We start from the raw sequence: 18,888 nt of genomic DNA on the forward strand, positions 1-18,888 counted from the left end.
TTCAAAAGAATTCTTATGGGGAAACTGTCTACAGGGTGCCCAGAAATGGAGGCTTCTCTGGTTGATGTGGAGGCAGAAGACCTAGAGCTCTGCATCTGTGGAACATCAAGGATCCTTGAAACACAGTTTGAAAATCACAGTGGCAAAAACATGGGTTTTGCAGTCAGTTGAAATTTGAAATCTTCACATTTATGAATTTGTGATCTTGATTTCCTCGCCTATGCAGCAGGGTGAATGGCAATTATCTCCCAGAATGTTACGTTAACATTAAATGAGTTATATCAAACCCACAGCAGAGTCATTTCAACATTGTGTAGGCACTGAAATCTTAGTTTCCATCGCCTTACTTCCTTTTTGTAGAGAACAGAAAGTAAAGTAGTAAGAGACCAGGAATGATCACATGAGGCACCCACACACTCACATAAAAGTTGAAGATCCATGCCAAAGGGAGCATGGCCCTGGATCAAGATCTGAAACTCCTAACCTATTGATTACAGCACTCAGTTCACTCAATTCCACAGCTGAGAATGATCCTTTAGTTAATACTTAGCGATATCACCATTGCCTGGCTGCTAAACTCGATCAAGAAAGCTTGAATCTTTTTCTTCACAGAAGATCAAGAGAGAACTTTGATGGCAAAAGTTTATTTAGTATTATTTTAGAAATCCACACATATTGCACATCTTGATGACAAGATCAAGAAAACTGGTTTATACCACAGCCTAGAGGTTTGAGATTAGACAAAGAAAAAACTTCTGGTATTTAAAATTAAACATGAGAGGGATATGTATGATCTTTTCTAAACATGTTTTAAAATATGACATATACTCATTTATTCAGAATGTCATAGATGACATCTATCATAGAGGGAGGTGGATTAGCCAGTTACTCTACAAGGATCTTTTCTACCGTTAAGAATTCTGTGATACAGAGGGCCACATGGCAGTGCACCACTGGTAAGTATCTCTCCCTTCAGGAAAGAACTTGGCACACTCTTCCCAGGCAGCCTCCAATGAACGACTGAGCATGGTGGGGATGTTAAGTCCTGGCCATTTCTGGTTAATGTGGGATTCCTTCACAGGTTAGCATTGTGCCAAAGCCCTGTTGGTCTGAATGAGACTCCTCAGAACTATACCACAGTCTGAGGCTCTTCCTATCCAATCTTCCTTTCTTATCCTTCTTTAACAGATATCAGACCTGCATCATGATCTAAAGGCTTTGCTAGCCCACGGCTGTCCTTTCCTTAATCCTTCTCAGGCACCACCCCCAATAACTCTCCTGCAATTCTAGGTTTGTCTTGGTGCCTGCATCCCAGATCAGCCTCCTCCCGGTGGATATATGGGTTACAGAACAAGGAATGGACCACAGTCATGGTCGCCATCAAAGACAAAAGAAAATGATCATTTGTTTAAAGATATGAATATAAACGTCCAAGAAGCTCACTGAACTGCAAGAATGAAATCAAAGAGACCCACACCACACATTATAATCTGGCCACTGAAAGCCAAAGATAAAGAGATAAGCTTGAATGCAGCAAGAGAGAAGTGACTTGTCACTTACAAGAGATCCTCAGTAAGATTATGAGCAGATTTCTCATCAGAAACTTTGGAGGCCAGAAGGCAGTGGGCTAATATATTCAAAATGCTAAAAGAAAAAAACCGTCAGCCAAGAATTCTATATCCAGCAAAACTGTCCTTTCAGGAGTGAGGATGAAATTAAAACATCCATAGATAAACAAAAACTGAGGGAGATTGTCACTACTAGACCCACCCTGTGAGAAATCCTAAAAGGAGTTCTGCAGGTTGAAATGAAAAGATACCAGACAGTAACTCAAAGCCATATGAAGAGATAAACAGAAATACATGGGCAATGATAAAATCTAGTGTTATAGTGACAGTGGTTTAAAACTCCAATTTTGGTTCTCTACATGACTTAAGAGATTGATATATTGCTTTAAAAATCATTATTAGCCTAAAACCTAGTATTATTGGAACTTTCATTCTAATTCCATAATTTGGTTTCTATGTAGTTTAAGAGACAATACATTTTAAAAAGCAATTATTAATTCATGTTTTTGGATTCACAATATATAAAGATGTAATGTATTAAGTCATGTTTTGGATACACAATATATAAAGATGTTTTTGGATACACAATATATAAAGATGTCAATTTGTGAGAACAGAGCTGTAAATGAGCAGAGTTTTTGCATATTATTAAAGTTGAGCTGGCACAAATTCAAGGTGAAGTATTATAACTTTAGGATGGTAAATGTAATCCCTATGATAACTGCAAAGAAAATAGTTATAGAATATACTCAAAAGGGAATGAAAAGGAATTGAAATGTTTTATTACCAAAAAAATCAACTACACGCAACACAGACACTTAAGCAGGAAATGAGGGAGACAAAAAGCTATAAGGCACATAGGAAAAATGACGAAATGACAGAAGACCTACTTTAATAATTACCTTAAATGTAAGGTACTTAATCTCGCTGACCAAAAGACACACATTGGCATCATGGATAAAAACACAACATGATCTAACCTTATACCGTCCACAGGAGATTCACTTTAGATCCAAAGATGCAAAGAGGGTGCAAGCAAAAGGATGCAAATAGTAACCAAAAGAAGGCGGGGCTAGTTAAATTAATATCAGACAAAATAGACTTTAAATCAAGAAATATTACAAGAGACAAAGAAGGGCATTATAAGTTAATAAAAGGTTTGATACAGTGATAAGATATAACAGTACCCAATCACCAACCAAAATATATAAGGCAAAATTTGGCTAAATTGAAAGAAGACATAGACATTTCTACAATAAGAGTTGGAGACTTCAATACCCCACTTTTAATAATGGATAAAACAGTCAGATATAGGATAAGTAAGGAAATAGAGGACTTGAACAACACAATAAAGCAACAATATCTAACAGATATATATAGGACACTCTACTCAATGACAACAAAATACTCACTCTTCCCAAGTGCACACAGGACATTCTCCAGGATAGACCACATTTCAGGCCACAGACTAAGTCTTAGTAGATTTTAAAAGACAGATATCATACAAAGTATCTTCTCCAACCACAGTTGGATGGAGAAAGATATTAATAACACAAGAAAAACTGAAAATTTCATATATATGTGGGAATTAAACAACATACTCTTAAACAACAAATGGATCAAAGAACAAATCACAAGAGAAATCAGGAAATAACTAGAGATGAATGAAAATGAAACATGAAACTACAACATATCAAAACTTACGGGATGTAATGAAAGATGTGCTAAGGGGGAAATTTATAGCTATAAATGCTTACATTAAAGAAAGAGAAAGATCTGGGGTGCCTGGGTGGCTCAGGTTAAGCTCAGTTAAGCGTCTGCCTTTGGCTCAGGTCACGATCCCAGGGTCTTGGGATCGAGTCCCCACATCGGGCTCCCTGCTAAGCAGAGAGCCTGCTTCTCGCTCTCCCTCTGCCTGCCCCTCTGCCTGCTTGCACTTCTCTCTCTCTGTCAAATAAATAAATAAAATCTTTATAAAAAAAAAGGATGAGAAAGATCTGAAATCAACAACCTAACTTTTTAATTTAAAGAAGTATAAAAAGAACAACAAACTAAATCCAAACACAGCAGAAAGAAATAATAAGAGTTAGAGCACAGATAAAATATAGAAAAACAATATAGAAAATCAGTGAAACCAGAAACTGGTTCTTTGAAAAGATCAACAAAATTGACAAACCTTTAGCTAGAATGACTAAGAAAAAAAGAGAAGACTCAAATTACTAACATAAAAGTTGAAAGTACATTCCTATGTATTTTACACATAAAAAAGCCTAGAAGAAAGTACTTTGAACAACTGTACACCAATAAACTGGATGACCTATATGAAATGGACAAATTCCTAGAAACACAAAACCAACAAAGATCAGGGATACCTCCGTGGCTCAGTCAGTTAAGCGTTTGCCTTCGGCTCAGGTGATCATCCCAGAGTCCTGGGATCGAGTCCCATATTGTGCTCCCTGCTCAGTGGGGAGCCTGCTTCTCCCTCTGCCTGGTGATCCCCCTGCTTGTGCTCTCTCTCTCTCTCTGGCAAATAAATAAATAAAATCTTAAAACAACAACAACAACAAAGACTGAATCGTAAAGAAAGAGAAAATTTGAATAGACCTATAACTAGTAGGATACTGACTCAATAATCAAAAAGCTCAGGTACAAAGAAAAGCCCAGGCCTGATGGCTTCACTACCAAACATTCAAAAAAGAATGAACAACAATGCTTCTCAAACTTTTCCCAAAACTTGAAAGGGAAGAAACACTTTCTAACTCATCATGTGAGGCCAGCTGACCCTGACATGAAAGTCAGACAAAGATACAAAAAGGAAGAAAAAAACACGGACCAGTATTCTTTATGAGCATCGATGTAAAAATTCTCAACAAAATATTATCAAAATGAATTTAACACCATATTAGAAGGGTTATACACCATGACTAGATGAAATTTATTCCTGAAATTTAAGTATGGTTCAACATACAGAAATTGATCAATGTAATACACCACATTAAAAGTATGAGGGAACATTGACATGATCATCTCAATGATGCAGAAAATGCATTTGACAGAATCCAATGCCCTTTCATGATTAAAAATACATGAAATAAACCAGGAATAGAAGAAAACTACCTCAACATAATAAGAGACTTGTAAGAAACCCACAGTGAGCATCATATTCAATGGTCAAGGATTGAAAGCTTTTCCTATAAGATCAGGAACAAAGCTTTCACCACTTCTATTCAACATAGTATTGGAAATTCTAGTCAGAGCAATTAAGCAAGAATAAAAAAGACATCCAAATTAGACAGGAAGAAGTAAAATTATCTCTATTTGCAGATGAATTATCTTATATGTAGAAAATCTTAAAGATTCTACAGTTAGACATAATAAATGAATTTGCCAAGTAACAAGATACAAAATCAACACACAAAACTCAGTCACACTTCTACACACTAACAACAAGCAATCTGAAAAGGAAATTACAAAAACACTTCCATTTATAGTAGCATCAAAAAGAATAAAATGTTAGGAATTAACCTAACCAAAGAGGTGAAAGACTTGTACAATGAAAACTACAAAACATTGCTGAAAAAAATTAAAGGAAACAAACAGAAACATATTCCATGGTCAGGAATTGGAAGACTTAACATTGTTAAGATGTCAGTACTACCCAACGTGATCTACAGATTCAATGCAATCCCTATCAAAATCCCAATAACATTTTTTGCAGAAATAGAAAAATCCATCCTAAAACTCCTATGGAATCTCAAGGGATGCTGAATAGCTAAAACTATCTTGGAAAAGAACAAAGCTTCATGACTCATACTTCCTGATTTTAAAATTTACTACAAAGCCAGAGTAGTCAAAACAGTGTGGTACAGGCAGAAACACAGACGTATAGACCAATGGAATAGAATGCAGAGCCCAGGGCGCCTGGGTGGCTCAGTTGGTTGGGCGACTGCCTTCGGCTCAGGTCATGATCCCAGAGTCCTGGGATCGAGTCCCACATCAGGCTCCCTGCTCAGCAGGGAGTCTGCTTCTCCCTCTGACCCTCTTCCCTCTCGTGCTCTCTATCTCTCATTCTCTCTCTCTCAAATAAATGGATGGAATCTTAAAAAAAAAAAAAAAAGAATACAGAACCCAAAAATAAACCTTCATGTATATGGTCAAATGATTTTTGACAAGTGTGCCAAGACCATTCAATGGGAAAAGCCAGTCTTTTCAACAAATGAATCTGGAATAAGGATATCCATATGCAAAAGAATGAAGTTGTACCTTAACAGCATATATAAAGATTAACTCAAAATGTCTCAAAGATTTAAATGCAAGACCTAAAACTGTAAAACTCATAGAAGAAAACATGGGAAAAGCTTTACAACATTGGATTTGGCAACGATTTCTTGAATATGATATCAAAAGCCAGGCAATAAAACAAAAAATTGACAAACTGGACTTCATGAAATTTAGAATTTTTTGTGCATCAATATAGTGAAAGGAAACTTACGGAATGGAAAAAGATTTGCAAGTTATATATCTGATAAGGGATTCATATAATCAGAATATGTAAAGAACTACTAAAACTCAACAACATAATAACAACCTGGTTTAAAAATAGGCAAAGAAGGGATGCCTCGGTGGCTTAGTCCGTTAAGTGTCTGCCTTCGGTTCAGGTCATGATTCCAGGGTCCTGGGATCAAGTCCCACATTGGGCTACTTGCTCAACGGGGAGCCTGCTTCTCCCTCCGCTTGTGCTCACTGTCTCTTTCTCTCTCTAACAAATAAATAAAAAATCTTAAAAAAAATAGGCAAAGGACTTGAATAGATATTTCTCCAGTGACAACATATGGAAGGTCAATAAGTACATGAAAAGATGTTTAACATCATTCTTAGGTAAATGCAACTCAAACCACAATGAGAAACCACCCTGCATCCATTAGGATAGCTAGCACCAAAAACATAGAAAATAACAAGTGTTGATGATGATATAGAGAAACTGGAACCCTTGTGTACTGTCAGTGAGAATGTAAAATGGTGCAGTCATTATGGAAAATGGTAAGGTGGTTCTTCAATAAAATGAAAGAGAATTACCATATGATCCAGCAGTTCCACATCTAGGTATATACCCAAAAGAACTGAAAGCAGGGACTTGAACAGATATTTGCACACTCATGTAAATAGCAGTGTTATCCACAACAACCAAAAGGCTGATGCAACCCAAGTATCCCTTGAGGGATGAATAGATAAACAGAAGGTGGAATACACAATGGAATATTATTCAGCCTTAAACAGGAAAGAAATTCTGACCTATGCTGCAACATGGATGAAACCTGAAGGCATTATACTAATTGAAATGTGAGTCACAAAAGGACAACCAGTGTATGATTCCCCTTTTATGAGGTAGCGAGAGTAGCCAAAATCATAGAGACAGAAAATACAATGGTGGTTGTCATGGGCTGGGGGAGAGAAGGGCAGAAAGGGGAGTTACTGCTTAATGAATATAGTTTCAGTATTACAAGATGAAGGGAGTTCTGGAGGTGGATGTCAGTAATGGCGGCACAACAGTGTGAACGTGCTTACTATCACTAAACTGTACACTTAAAAATAGTTAACATGAGGGGCACCTGGGTGGCTCAGTGGGTTGAGCAACTGACTTTTTTTTTTAAGATTTTATTTATTTATTTGAGAGAAAGAATGAGAGAGAGAGAGCACATGAGAGGGGGAGGGTCAGAGGGAGAAGCAGACTCCCTGCTGAGCAGGGAGCCCGATGCGGGACTCGATCCCGGGACCCCAGGTTCATGACCTGAGCCGAAGACAGTCGCTTAACCAACTGACCCACCCAGGCGCCCGAGCATCTGACTCTTGATTTCAGCTCAGGTCATGATCTTCGGGTTGTGAGACTGAGCCCCACCTTGGACTCTGCACTGAGTGCAGAGTCTGCTTCTCTCCCTCTCCCTATGCCCCTCCCCCTGCTTGCATTCTCTCTCTCTAAAATAAATAAAGAAATCTTAAAAAGAAATAGTTAACATAATAAATTTTCTGTTATGTGTATTTTACCACAGTAAAAAGGTTTGTTTTTTTTGGGGGGGAAAAAAATAAAAATAAAACAAAGACTTTTGCAGACAAACAAAACCAGAAAGTTTATCACTAGTAGAGTTACACTAGAAGAAATGTTGACTTTAGGCTAAAGAAGTATGGTACCAGATAGAAACTTGGATCTAGGCAAAGTAATGGTCAATATTTGGTTAAATGTGAAAGACTTGTTTTCCCTTTAAAAGGTAATAGGCTAAAGCAAAAATAATAACAATGTATTATTATAAAGCAAAAATAATAACAATGTATTAGAACAACAAGTGTTGTTCCTTTCTACTAACAGTTAATTCAATTTATCTTTTTGCTCTCACATTTTACCATAAGCATCAAGGTTAAACCATACCTTACATATTTTGTTTGGAAATCACCATAGTTAAACATCCAACTTCATCACTTATGGTTTGGGGTGCAATTGTAAATGGGATTGACTCCTTAATTTCTCTTTCTTCTGTCCTGTTGTTGGTGTATAGGAATGCCACTGATTTCTGTACATTGATTTTATATCCTGCCACTTTACTGAATTCCTGTATGAGTTCTAGCAGTTTTGGGGTGGAGTCTTTTGGGTTTTCCACATAAAGTATCATATCATCTGCAAAGAGTGAGAGTTTGACTTCTTCCTAGCCAATTCAGAGGCCTTTCATTTCTTTTTGTTGTCTGACTGCTGAGGCTAGGACTTCTAGTACTATGCTGAATAGCAGTGGTGATAGTGGACATCCCTGCCGTGTTCCTGACCTTAGGGGAAAGCTCTCAGTGTTTCCCCATTGAGAATGATATTCGCTGTGGGTTTTTCATAGATGGCTTTTATGATATTGAGGTATGTACCCTCTATCCCTATACTCTGAAGAATTTTAGTCAAGAAAGGATGCTGTACTTTGTCAAATGCTTTTTCTGCATCTATTGAGAGGCTCATATGGTTCTTGTTCTTTCTTTTATTAATGTATTGTATCACATTGATTGATTTGCAGATGTTGAACCAACCTTGCAGCCCAGGAATAAATCCCACTTGGTCGTGGTGAATAATCCTTTCAACGTACTGTTGGATCCTATTGGCTAGTATTTTGGTGAGAATTTTGGCATCCATGTTCATCAGGGATATTGGTCTGTAATTCTCCTTTTTGATGGGGTCTCTGTTTGGTTTTGGGATCAAGGTAATGGTGGCCTCATAAAATGAGTTTGGAAGTTTTCCTTCCATTTCTATTTTTTGGAACAGTTTCAGAAGAATAGGTATTAATTCTTCTTTAAATGTTTGGTAGAATTCCCCTGGGAAGGCATCTGGCCCTGGGCTCTTGTTTGTTGGGAGATTTTTGATTAATGCTTCAATTTCCTTAGTGGTTATGGGTCTGTTCAGGTTTTCTATTTCCTCCTGGTTCAGTTTTGGTAGCTTATACGTCTCTAGGAACACAACCATTTCGTCCAGATTATCTAATTTGCTGGCATATAGTTGCTCATGATATGTTCTTATAATTGTTTGTATTTCTTTGGTATTAGTTGTGATCTCTCCCCTTTCATTCATGATTTTATTTATTTTGGTCCTTTCCTTTTTCTTTTTGATAAGTCTGGCCAGGGGTTTATCAATCTTATTAATTCTTTCAGAGAACCAGCTCCTAAGTTTTGTTGATCTCTTCTACTGTTCTTTTGGTTTCTATTTCATTGATTTCTGCTCTGATCTTTATTATTTCTCTTCTCCTGCTGGGTTTAGGCTTTATTTGCTGTTCTTTCTCTAGCTCCTTTAGGTAGGGTTAGGATGTATATTTGAGACTTTTCTTGTTTCTTGAGAAAGGCTTGTATTGCTATATACTTTCCTCTTAGGACCGCCTTTGCTGCATCCCAAAGATTTTGAACAGTTGTGTTTTCATTTTCATTTGTTTCCATGAATTTTTTTAATTCTTCTTTAATTTCCTGGTTGACCCATTCATTCTTTAGTAGGATGCTCTTTAGCCTCCATGTCTTTGAGTTCTTTCCAACTTTCCTCCTGTGATTGATTTCTAATTTCAAAGCACTGTGGTCTGAGAATATGTAGGGAATGATCCCAATATATTTTTAAAGATTTTATTTATTTATTTGACAGAGAGAGACACAGTGAGAGAGGGAACACAAGCAGGGGGAGTGGGAGAGGGAGAAGCAGGCTTTCCACTGAGCAGAGCCTGATGCGGGGCTTGACCGCAGAACCACGGGATCATGACCCGAGCCAAAGGCAGACACTTAATGACTAAGCCACCGAGGTGCCCCAATCCCAATTTTTTGGTACAGGTTGAGACCTGATTTGTGACCCAGGATGTGATCTACTCTGGAAAATGTTCCATGGGCACTAGAGAAGAATGTGTATTCTGTTGCTTTGAGATGGAATGTTCTGAATATATCTGTGAAGTCCATCCGGTCCAGTTTGTCATTTAAAGCCTTTATTTCCTTGTTGATCTTTGCTTAGATGATCTGTCCATTTCAGCGAGGGGGTCTTAAAGTCCCCTACTATCCCTGTATTACTGTTGATGTGTTTCTTTGATTTTGTTATTAATTGGCTTATACAATTGGCTGCTCCCATGTTAGGGGCATAGATATTTACAATTGTTAGATCTTCTTGTTGGATAGACCCTTTAAGTATGATGTAGTGTCCTTTCTCATCTCTTATTATAGTCTTTGGTTTAAAATCTAATTTGTCTGATATAAGGATTGCCACCCCAGCTTTCTTTCGATGTCCATTAGCATGGTAAATGGTTTTCCACCCCCTCACTTTCCATCTAGAGGTATCTTTGGGTCTAAAATGAGTCTCTTGTAGACAGCATATCAATGGGTCTTGTATTTTTATCCAATCTGATATCCTGTGTCTTTTGATTGGGGCATTTAGGCCATTTACATTCACGGTAACTATTGAAAGGTATGAATTTAGTGCCATTATATTGCCTGTAAGGTGATACTGTATACTGTCTCTGTTCCTTTCTGGTCTATGTTACTTTTAGGCTCTTTCTTTGCTTAGAGGACCCCTTTCAATATTGCTTGTAGGGCTGGTTTGGTGTTTGAAAATTCTTTTAGTTTTTGTTTGTCCTGGAAGCTTTTTATCTCTCCTTCTATTTTCAATGACAGCCTAGCTGGATATAGTATTCTTGGCTGCATATTTTTCTCGTTTAGTGCTCTGAATATATCATGCCAGGCCTTTCTGGCCTGCCAGGTCTCTGTGGATAGGTCTGCTGCCAATCTAATATTTCTAACATTGTAGGTTACAGACCTCTTGTCCCGAGCTGCTTTCAGGATTTTCTCTTTGTCTCTGAGACTTGTGAGTTTTACTATTAGATGTCGGGGTGTTGACCTATTTTTATTGATTTTGAGGTGGGTTCTCTGTGCCTCCTGGATTTTGATGCCTGTTTCCTTCCCCAAATTAGGGAAACTCTCTGCTATAATTTGGTCCAATATACCTTCTGCCCCCCTCTCTCTTTCTTCTTCTTCTGGGATCAGGATTATTCTAATGTCATTTTGCTTTATGGTATCACTTATCTCTCGAATTCTCCCCTTGTGATCCAGTAGTTATCTCTCTTTTTCTCAGCTTCTTTATTCTCCATCGCTTGGTCTTCTATATCACTAATTCTCTCTTCTGCCTCATTTATCCTAGCAGTTAGAGCCTCCATTTTTTATTGTACCTCATTAATAGTCTTCTGGATTTTGACTTGGTGAGATTTTAGTTCTTTTATTTCTCCAGAAGGGATTCTCTAGTATCTTCTATACTTTTTTGAAGCCTAGCTAGTATCTTTATAATCGTCATTCTGAACTCTAGTTCCGACATTTTACTAATGGCTGTATTGATTAGATCCCTGGCCGTTGGTCCTGCTTCTTGTTCTTTTTTTTGAGGTGACTTTTTCCATCTTGTCACTTTGTCCAGAGGGGAATACATGAATTAGGAACAAAATGCTAAAAAAATGCTAAAAGCATAACAATGACCCCAGAAAAACATACACTAAACAAATCAGAAGAGACCTGAAACCGGGGGGGCGTTGGGGGCGAAAGGGGAAAAAATATGATTAGGCTGGTGAATATAACAGAGCCACACACTAGATTTTGGGTGTATTTTGGTGTGTTAGAAGAAATCACCTCCCAAAAGTTTAAAGAAAGAAAAACTTATATATATACAAAAATAAGGGTAAATACGATGAAAGGATGGAATATGACTGTAAAGATGAAAATTTAAAAAGATTTTTAAAAAGGAATTGATAAGAAGTTGTTTGAAAAAAGAATGAAAAAAATTTTTTTAAAAAGAGAGAACGTGATCAGGTGGGAGACTAGGACAATATCATACACTAGATTTAGCGTATATTTTGGTCTGTTAGAAGAAACTGTATCCCAAAATTTTAAAGAAAGAAAAACATATATATACAAAAAATAGGTTAAATACAACAAAGAGATAGAATATGACTGTAAAAATGAAAAATTAAAAAAGATTTTTAAAAAAGGAAGTGATAAGATGTTGGTTGAAGAAGGAAAGAAGAAAAATTCAACAAAAAATAGAAAAAGAAAAAAATAAAGAAAATTTAAAAAATTAACTTCAAAAGACTAAAGCATCATGGGAAAAAAGCCATGGATTCTATGTGCTGTATTCCCCTAGCGCTGGAGTTCTGCCGTTCTCATTGATCGGTAAACTTGGTCTTGGCTGGCTGTTCTTGCTGATCTTTTGGGGGAGGGGCCTGTTGCCATGGTTCCCAAATGTCTTTGCTGGAGGCGGAATTGCCCCACCTTTGCCGGGTCCAGGCTAAGTAATCTGCTCGGGTTTGCTCTCGGGAGCTTTTGTTCCCTGCAAGCTTTCTGTACAGCTTTGGAGGAGGAAAGTGAAAATGGCGGCCTCCCAATCTCCACCCTGGAGGAGCCGAGAACTCAGGGCCCCACTCCTCAGTGCGCCCCCAGAGAAAAGCAGTCAATCACTCCCATCTCCCCGGTCTCCAGCCGCACTCTGTGCTCACCCGGCCTGTGACTGAGTGTTTCTATCTCTGGCACCCGACTCAGTGTGGATTCTCCAAACCCAGCAGATCCCTGCGGTGCGCTCCCATGCCGCTCCTCCCGGGGAGAGGAAGGGGAGTCTCCCCGGATCTGCCACTTGTTGGGTCCCTGCTGGAAGAGCAGTGGCCCGACTGTGTCCCGGATCACAGTTTATGGCAACCCCGAGCTGAGAGCCCACTCCTTGGCTCTGTCTTTGCAGCCGGCTTCCCTGCTCCGATACCTGGGAGCTCTGCCACTCAGGCACCCCTGGTCTTTCTGTCAGTCTAGCAGTTTTTTTATAAGGTTAAATATACATTTACTCTATGACTTGGTAATTTCACTACTAGGTATTTATCCAAGAATAAAAAAAAAGGTATAAGGATATTAGTGGCAGCTTTATAACAGTCAAAACCTAAAAACAATCTGAATGTCTACCAACCAGTGGGTGGATAAACAATTTATGGTATATCCAAATACAGGGATATTACTAAGCAATATAAAAAATGAACTACTGACACAGGCAACAACTTGGATAAATCTCAAAAGCATCATTATAAGTGAAAGAAGCCGAACACAAGAGTATATACTAGATGATTCTATTTGTTTGAAATTCTAGAAAAGTTATGGTAATAGAAAGTGGTGGAGTGGAGACTGGGGTTGGAAGGCGGGTTGATGGCAAAGGGGGAGGGAACTTTATAGGCTAATGAATATGTTCTCTTTCTTGATTGCACTGGTTGGTTGTGGTTATAGGTGTACGCACCTGTCAAAATTCGCTGAACTCAGCTCTTATAATATGTATGTTTATATTGTATTAAATATTTCAATGAAGCAAATTTTATAAAAGAAATACAAGTAACTTTTAGACATGAAAAATTCCCAATTTCACTATAAATAGATAAATGAACATTAAAACTACACTTAGATGACCATTCTCAGCTATCATTTAGTAAAAACACAAAAGCTTGACAATATATTCAGTTGGTGAATTCTTTAAGAAATTTTTTTTACATGCATTGTGGAAGGAGAGGAAAGTGGTACAATTCTCTCTGAGGAATATCTGGCAGTATCTACCCAAATTACAGATCCATCTACTCTCTAATCCCACAATCCCATTTCTGTGACTCTATCCTATAGAAACACCCACATATGTGTGCAAAAGACTAGAAACAACCCAAGTGTCCATCAAAAGGAGACTGGTTAAATAAATTATAGTACATCCACACAATAGAAAGCTAGACTGCTCTAAAGAATGAGGAAGACTTGGGACGCCTGGGTGGCTCAGTCGGCTAAGCGTCTGCCTTTGGCTCAGGTCATGATCCCAGGGTCCTAGGATCGAGTCCCACATCGGGCTCCCTGCTCCACGGGGAGCCTGCTTTTCCCTCTGCCTCTGCATCTCTCTCTCTGTCTCTCATGAATGGATAAATAAAAAAAAATATTAACAAAAAAATGAGGAAGACTTTTTTGTATGATATGGAAGGATCTCTAGGAGCATTTTAGTAAAAAGAAAAAGAAACCAGGAAAGGAGGAAAACTGAATAAATATTCAATTTTGAAAGGATAAATAAGCTAATCAAAATGGTTACTAAAAATCTTGTCTTTTTTTTTAAAGATTTATTTATTTATTTATTTATTTATTTGACAGAGAAAGAGAGAGAGCAGAAGCAGGGGGAGCAGCAGAGGGAGAGGGAAAAGCAGGCTCCCTGCTGAGCAGTGAGCTCGACATGGGGTTCGATCCTAGGACCCTGGAATCATGACCTGAGCCAAAGGCAGATACTTAAGCGACTGAGCCAACCAGGGGCCCCTCAGTTTGCTTTTAATTAGAGAACTCTGAGTTCTTTTTTTTTTTAAGATTTATTTATTTATATTAGAGAGAGTGTAGGAGAGTGTGAGCAGGGAAGGGGCAGAGGAAGAGGGAGAGAATCTGAAGTAGACCCCCCACTGAGCAGGGAGCCTGACTTGGGGCTCAATCCCACGACCCCAAGATCATGACCTGAGCTGAAATTATGAGTCAGACGGTCAACCAACTGAGCCACCCAGGCATTCTGAGCACTACTTAGTTCTTTGGAAAGAGTTTTGGTAAAAGTTACTGAAGTCTGGCCTGGAAATTCCTTCTTTCCTTCCCTCCACTCCTCTCTCTTCCACCTTCTCTGCTTTTCCTCCCTTCCTTCCTACAAAAATGCACTGCTTCTATGTAAGAGGGTTTTGGAAGACAAAGAAGGATACTAGTTCCTTGGGTCAGAGCAAAGAATCCTATAGCTGTAGTTTCCATGATACCTAAGAGGTCTGGGCTATAGGGCCCAGGGAGCTACAATAAAAAAAAGTTCAGCAACAAGGGATGTCACTCATCTTAGGTAAGTAAGAGGAAAGCCCCGCAAAGCAGTCTAGCCCCTTGCCCTGAGTGTCTGACACAGCCCTATCTAAAACATAGAGGCTCCTGCTTCATTCCAGCTTAAGGTTGATCACTTTGCCCAGCACTTCAGAGGCTGATCATGCTGAAAAGACCAGACACTGTGCACAGCATCTAAGCCTTTCTGGTTCTTTACCATAGTTTATTACTTTAAGTGTGACTCCAACTACCCACTCCCCATCATTGGTTGATTCTATAAATTGACTTCATTTTGAGATTAAAAATGCCCAAATTGTTTGTATCTTTGTAAGATTCCCTTTTTTTTCTTTAAAAAAGATTATAGTCCATTATGTTCTTCATATAAATTTTCCCTGTGGGGAAGATGTGAATAGTAACACATCTTCTTACCCCAGTTTCTTCCTCCACTCTAATTGGCCAAGCAATAGAAAGAGATAGGCAATTAAGAGGAGAGTAGAAATGATCAGCACAATCACTCAGTGTACTCTGCAAAAATGCAACTCACTTAAAAATTCTAAATCAGAAAGAATAGACTTTAAAATACCTGTTCTTTCTGTTCAGCACCCACAGTTTTCCCAGGGGAGTGGTTTCCAAGTTGCTTATTCCCTTGAGATTCATAAATCTCTCCTTTAAGTCTTCCAACCTTAAATACAAAAGCATTTTCAATATGGGAGTATGGAGTTGGGGAGGTGGTTTGCTTTGTTTTTAAAAGATACGAGTAATACATGAATACATTCTTCATGAAAAAATTTCAAACAACACATAGGTATATAGAGTAAAAAGTGAAATTTTCCTTCACATAACCTTACCCCACAATCCCATTTCCCTTTCCAGAAGTAACACTGTTTGGGATATACCCTTCTTGAATTTTATCATGCATGTGTATACATGTACGTGTATGTATTAAATATATAGGTATATGTTGGTATTAAATATGTAAATGTAAAAAGACTAAGACAACTTGAACAGTTGTTTATTCATTCTTTTTATGACTGCATTTTTAAAATAATGATAAAATATACATAATACAAAATTTACCATGTTGACCATTTTCAAGTGCACACTTCAGTATTATTAAGTACATTCTAATTATTATGCAAACATCACCATCATCAATCTCCAAAATTCTTTTCATCATGCAAAACTGAAACTCTATGCCCATTAAGCAGTAACTCCCCTTTCTGCCCTTCTCTCCCCCAGCCCATGGCAACCACCATTGTATTTTCTGTCTCTATGATTTTGGCTACTCTCGCTACCTCATAAAAGGGGAATCATACACTGGTTGTCCTTTTGTGACTCACATTTCAATTAGTATAATGCCTTCAGGTTTCATCCATGTTGCAGCATAGGTCAGAACTTCCTTCCTGTTTAAGGCTGAATAATATTCCATTGTATATTCCACCTTCTGTTTTATCTATTCATCCCTCAAGGGATACTTGGGTTGCATCAGCCTTTGGGCTGTTGTGGATAACACTGCTATTTACATGAGTGTGCAAATATCTGTTCACGTCCCCACTTTCAATTCTTTGGGTATATATTCAAAAGCAGAATTGCTTGATCAAATAGTGATTCTACATTTACTTTTTAGAGAAAGTGCTATCTGGTTCCTATAGTGACTGCAGCATCATTTTTCACTCTCAACAACAATGCACAAGGGTTCCAATTTCTCCATATTACCATCAACACTTGTTATTTTCTGTTGTTTTTATAAGAGCCATCCTAATGAGTATGTATTCATTCTTGTAACAAAATTACTTGAGAACTTAGTATAGCCAGGTGCTGTGTGAGACACTAGAGATATGATTGTAAAATGAATATAAACTAAAATTGAAGACATATATCCAGAACTTGGAAGTACATATTAAAAATCAATAAATTAATGGGCACCTGGGTGGCTCAGTCGTTAACCGTCTGCCTTCGGCTCAGGTCATGATCCCAGGGTCCTGGGATCGAGCCCTCCATCGGGCTCCCTGCTCTGCGGGAAGCCTGCTTCTCCCTCTCCCACTCCCCCTGCTTGTTATCCCTCTCTCGTTATGTCTCTCACTGTCAAATAAATAAATAAAATCTTTTAAAAAAATCAATAAATTACTAAAAAGAAATAGTTCAAAAATGTGACACAATTCAAACTTATCCAATAAAATAGGGAAATAATTTCTATTTGGTAAATAAAGTATAAATAATTACCTAAATCTTTATTAAAAAGAAAAGATCCTAAATTGACATCATAGCAATAACATTACTGTTTAGCATGGGTAGTTAAAATGTATAAAACATAAATACTGATAGACTGCACCTAGGTTGGAGTATGGCATCTATTTGGGGTACTCTAGCTAGCAGGATCAGTCCTTACTAATATGCATATAATGCTCTAGCTGCTGATTGTTATTTTATACACATTTAAATAAATTCTAAGAACAAATTATATTAAAACAACTTACCACTTCTTCAAGCACTTCTTTTTCTGAGTCCAGTGATTGAACCCAATTTCTTAAAGCCAGAATTTCCTCATCCAGTCTCTGATTATGTTCCCTTGCTTTCTATAGGTCAACTGAATCTAAAATAGAGAACAGACACAGTTGGCTCAATTGGATCAAAGTTTTAATTTGAGGGACTAACTTTAAAACCAAGGAAGTGCTATTTCCTGCCTTCTCATCAGTCCTACCATGTCTCTGCGTATGTGATTCTCTGCACAGGAGAGCTGCTACACTCTCAAGTCCAGCCCTAGAATATTCTACCAACCTATCCAAAGAGAACAGAACTTTTTTATTATTCACACCAGACTAATGAGCTGGATATTTTGAGAATAGGATTTCCAGCAATAGAGGGTCTTCGAGGAATTGTACTTTTAAAGCAGTGGGACCTACCTCCTAAAAGTTATACAACCGAGAAAATGATCTTCCCATCTTGCTTGGGGTCCTGTCTCTCTTACACACCACATATACTCCTAGACACTTTTCTTTTACTCAGCAACAGCAGGGCCCCACGGATGACAAGTGGTGAGCCATGAGCAGCAAATGGATAGATTTTCCTAGCTAAATCAAGTTCATGCATCAAAACCATCTTTCTGCCTGCACCACAGCCCATAAAATAGTAGTCTACTCTGAGCTTAGCACCTCACGGTAAGACCTGCTCTTTCCAGCGCTCATCAGTTTCAGTATTGCAAACTTGCTGCCCGAGACTTTCCTGAATTTGTGGCTGTTTCTTTTGAGCCACTTCTGCTTATATTTCTCTTATTTTTCTTCTGCTTTAAAGTCTCCTTTGTTTTCCTTCTTCATCGCCTGTTTCCTTCTTCATCGCCTGTTCTTTTAAACTACTTCTGCTCATATTTCTCTTATTTTTCTTCTGCTTTAAAGTGTCCTTTGTTTTCCTTCTTCATCGCCTTCATTAATTATTCCTTGTGTTTTTTTCTTTCTTCATTTTTCTTTTTTCCACTTCTTATTTTTTCTCCCTTAGTATGTAATTTTTTTTTAATTTGAAAAGTGCTGAAAACACAGCAAAAAGAAAAAAAAATCATTCGCAATCCCACTCAGTATGTGCAAGTGGATGTGATATATAATGAGAGAGACAGAGACAGAGACATTTGGTTTTTGGCCTGTGCAGTTTTTTTTAAAGATTTAAACGATGCTACATAATCTGTCTGCAACTTTACCACTTGTGAATATGTCATGGCTGTCTGTACAGGACAACCCTTATAAAGTCACTTTCCATTTCTCATTGGAACTATTTTTAGGTTAGTTTTACTGGTTCTTGCTCTTCCTACAAATGGAATCTTAATATACGTATTTTTTGTGTCAGGCTTCTTTCGCTCAATATATATTTTGGGGATTCCATCTGTCATATTGATAATTTATTCCTCTCTACTCTTTAGTCCATCTTATTCATATACCACTTATATCAGTCTTCATCCAGTCTCTCATTTTGT

The 18,888-nt window shown here is 37.9% G+C and overlaps 1 protein-coding gene across 1 annotated transcript in view; it reads right to left on the reverse strand.

Moving 5' to 3' along the window:
* Nucleotides 1-18,888, reverse strand: part of CCDC30 (coiled-coil domain containing 30) — a 124,703-nt gene that overhangs the window by 79,237 nt on the left and 26,578 nt on the right. The window contains 2 exon segments of the mRNA XM_088022852.1: nt 15,511-15,609; nt 17,405-17,520. Coding sequence (XP_087878978.1) covers nt 15,511-15,609; nt 17,405-17,520 — 215 coding nt within the window.

The sequence above is a fragment of the Eumetopias jubatus genome, unplaced genomic scaffold, assembly GCF_037043125.1.
Source record: "Eumetopias jubatus isolate StellerSeaLion01/CBP00866 unplaced genomic scaffold, mEumJub1_p1.0 scaffold_4, whole genome shotgun sequence".
NCBI classification, from domain to species: domain Eukaryota; kingdom Metazoa; phylum Chordata; class Mammalia; order Carnivora; family Otariidae; genus Eumetopias; species Eumetopias jubatus.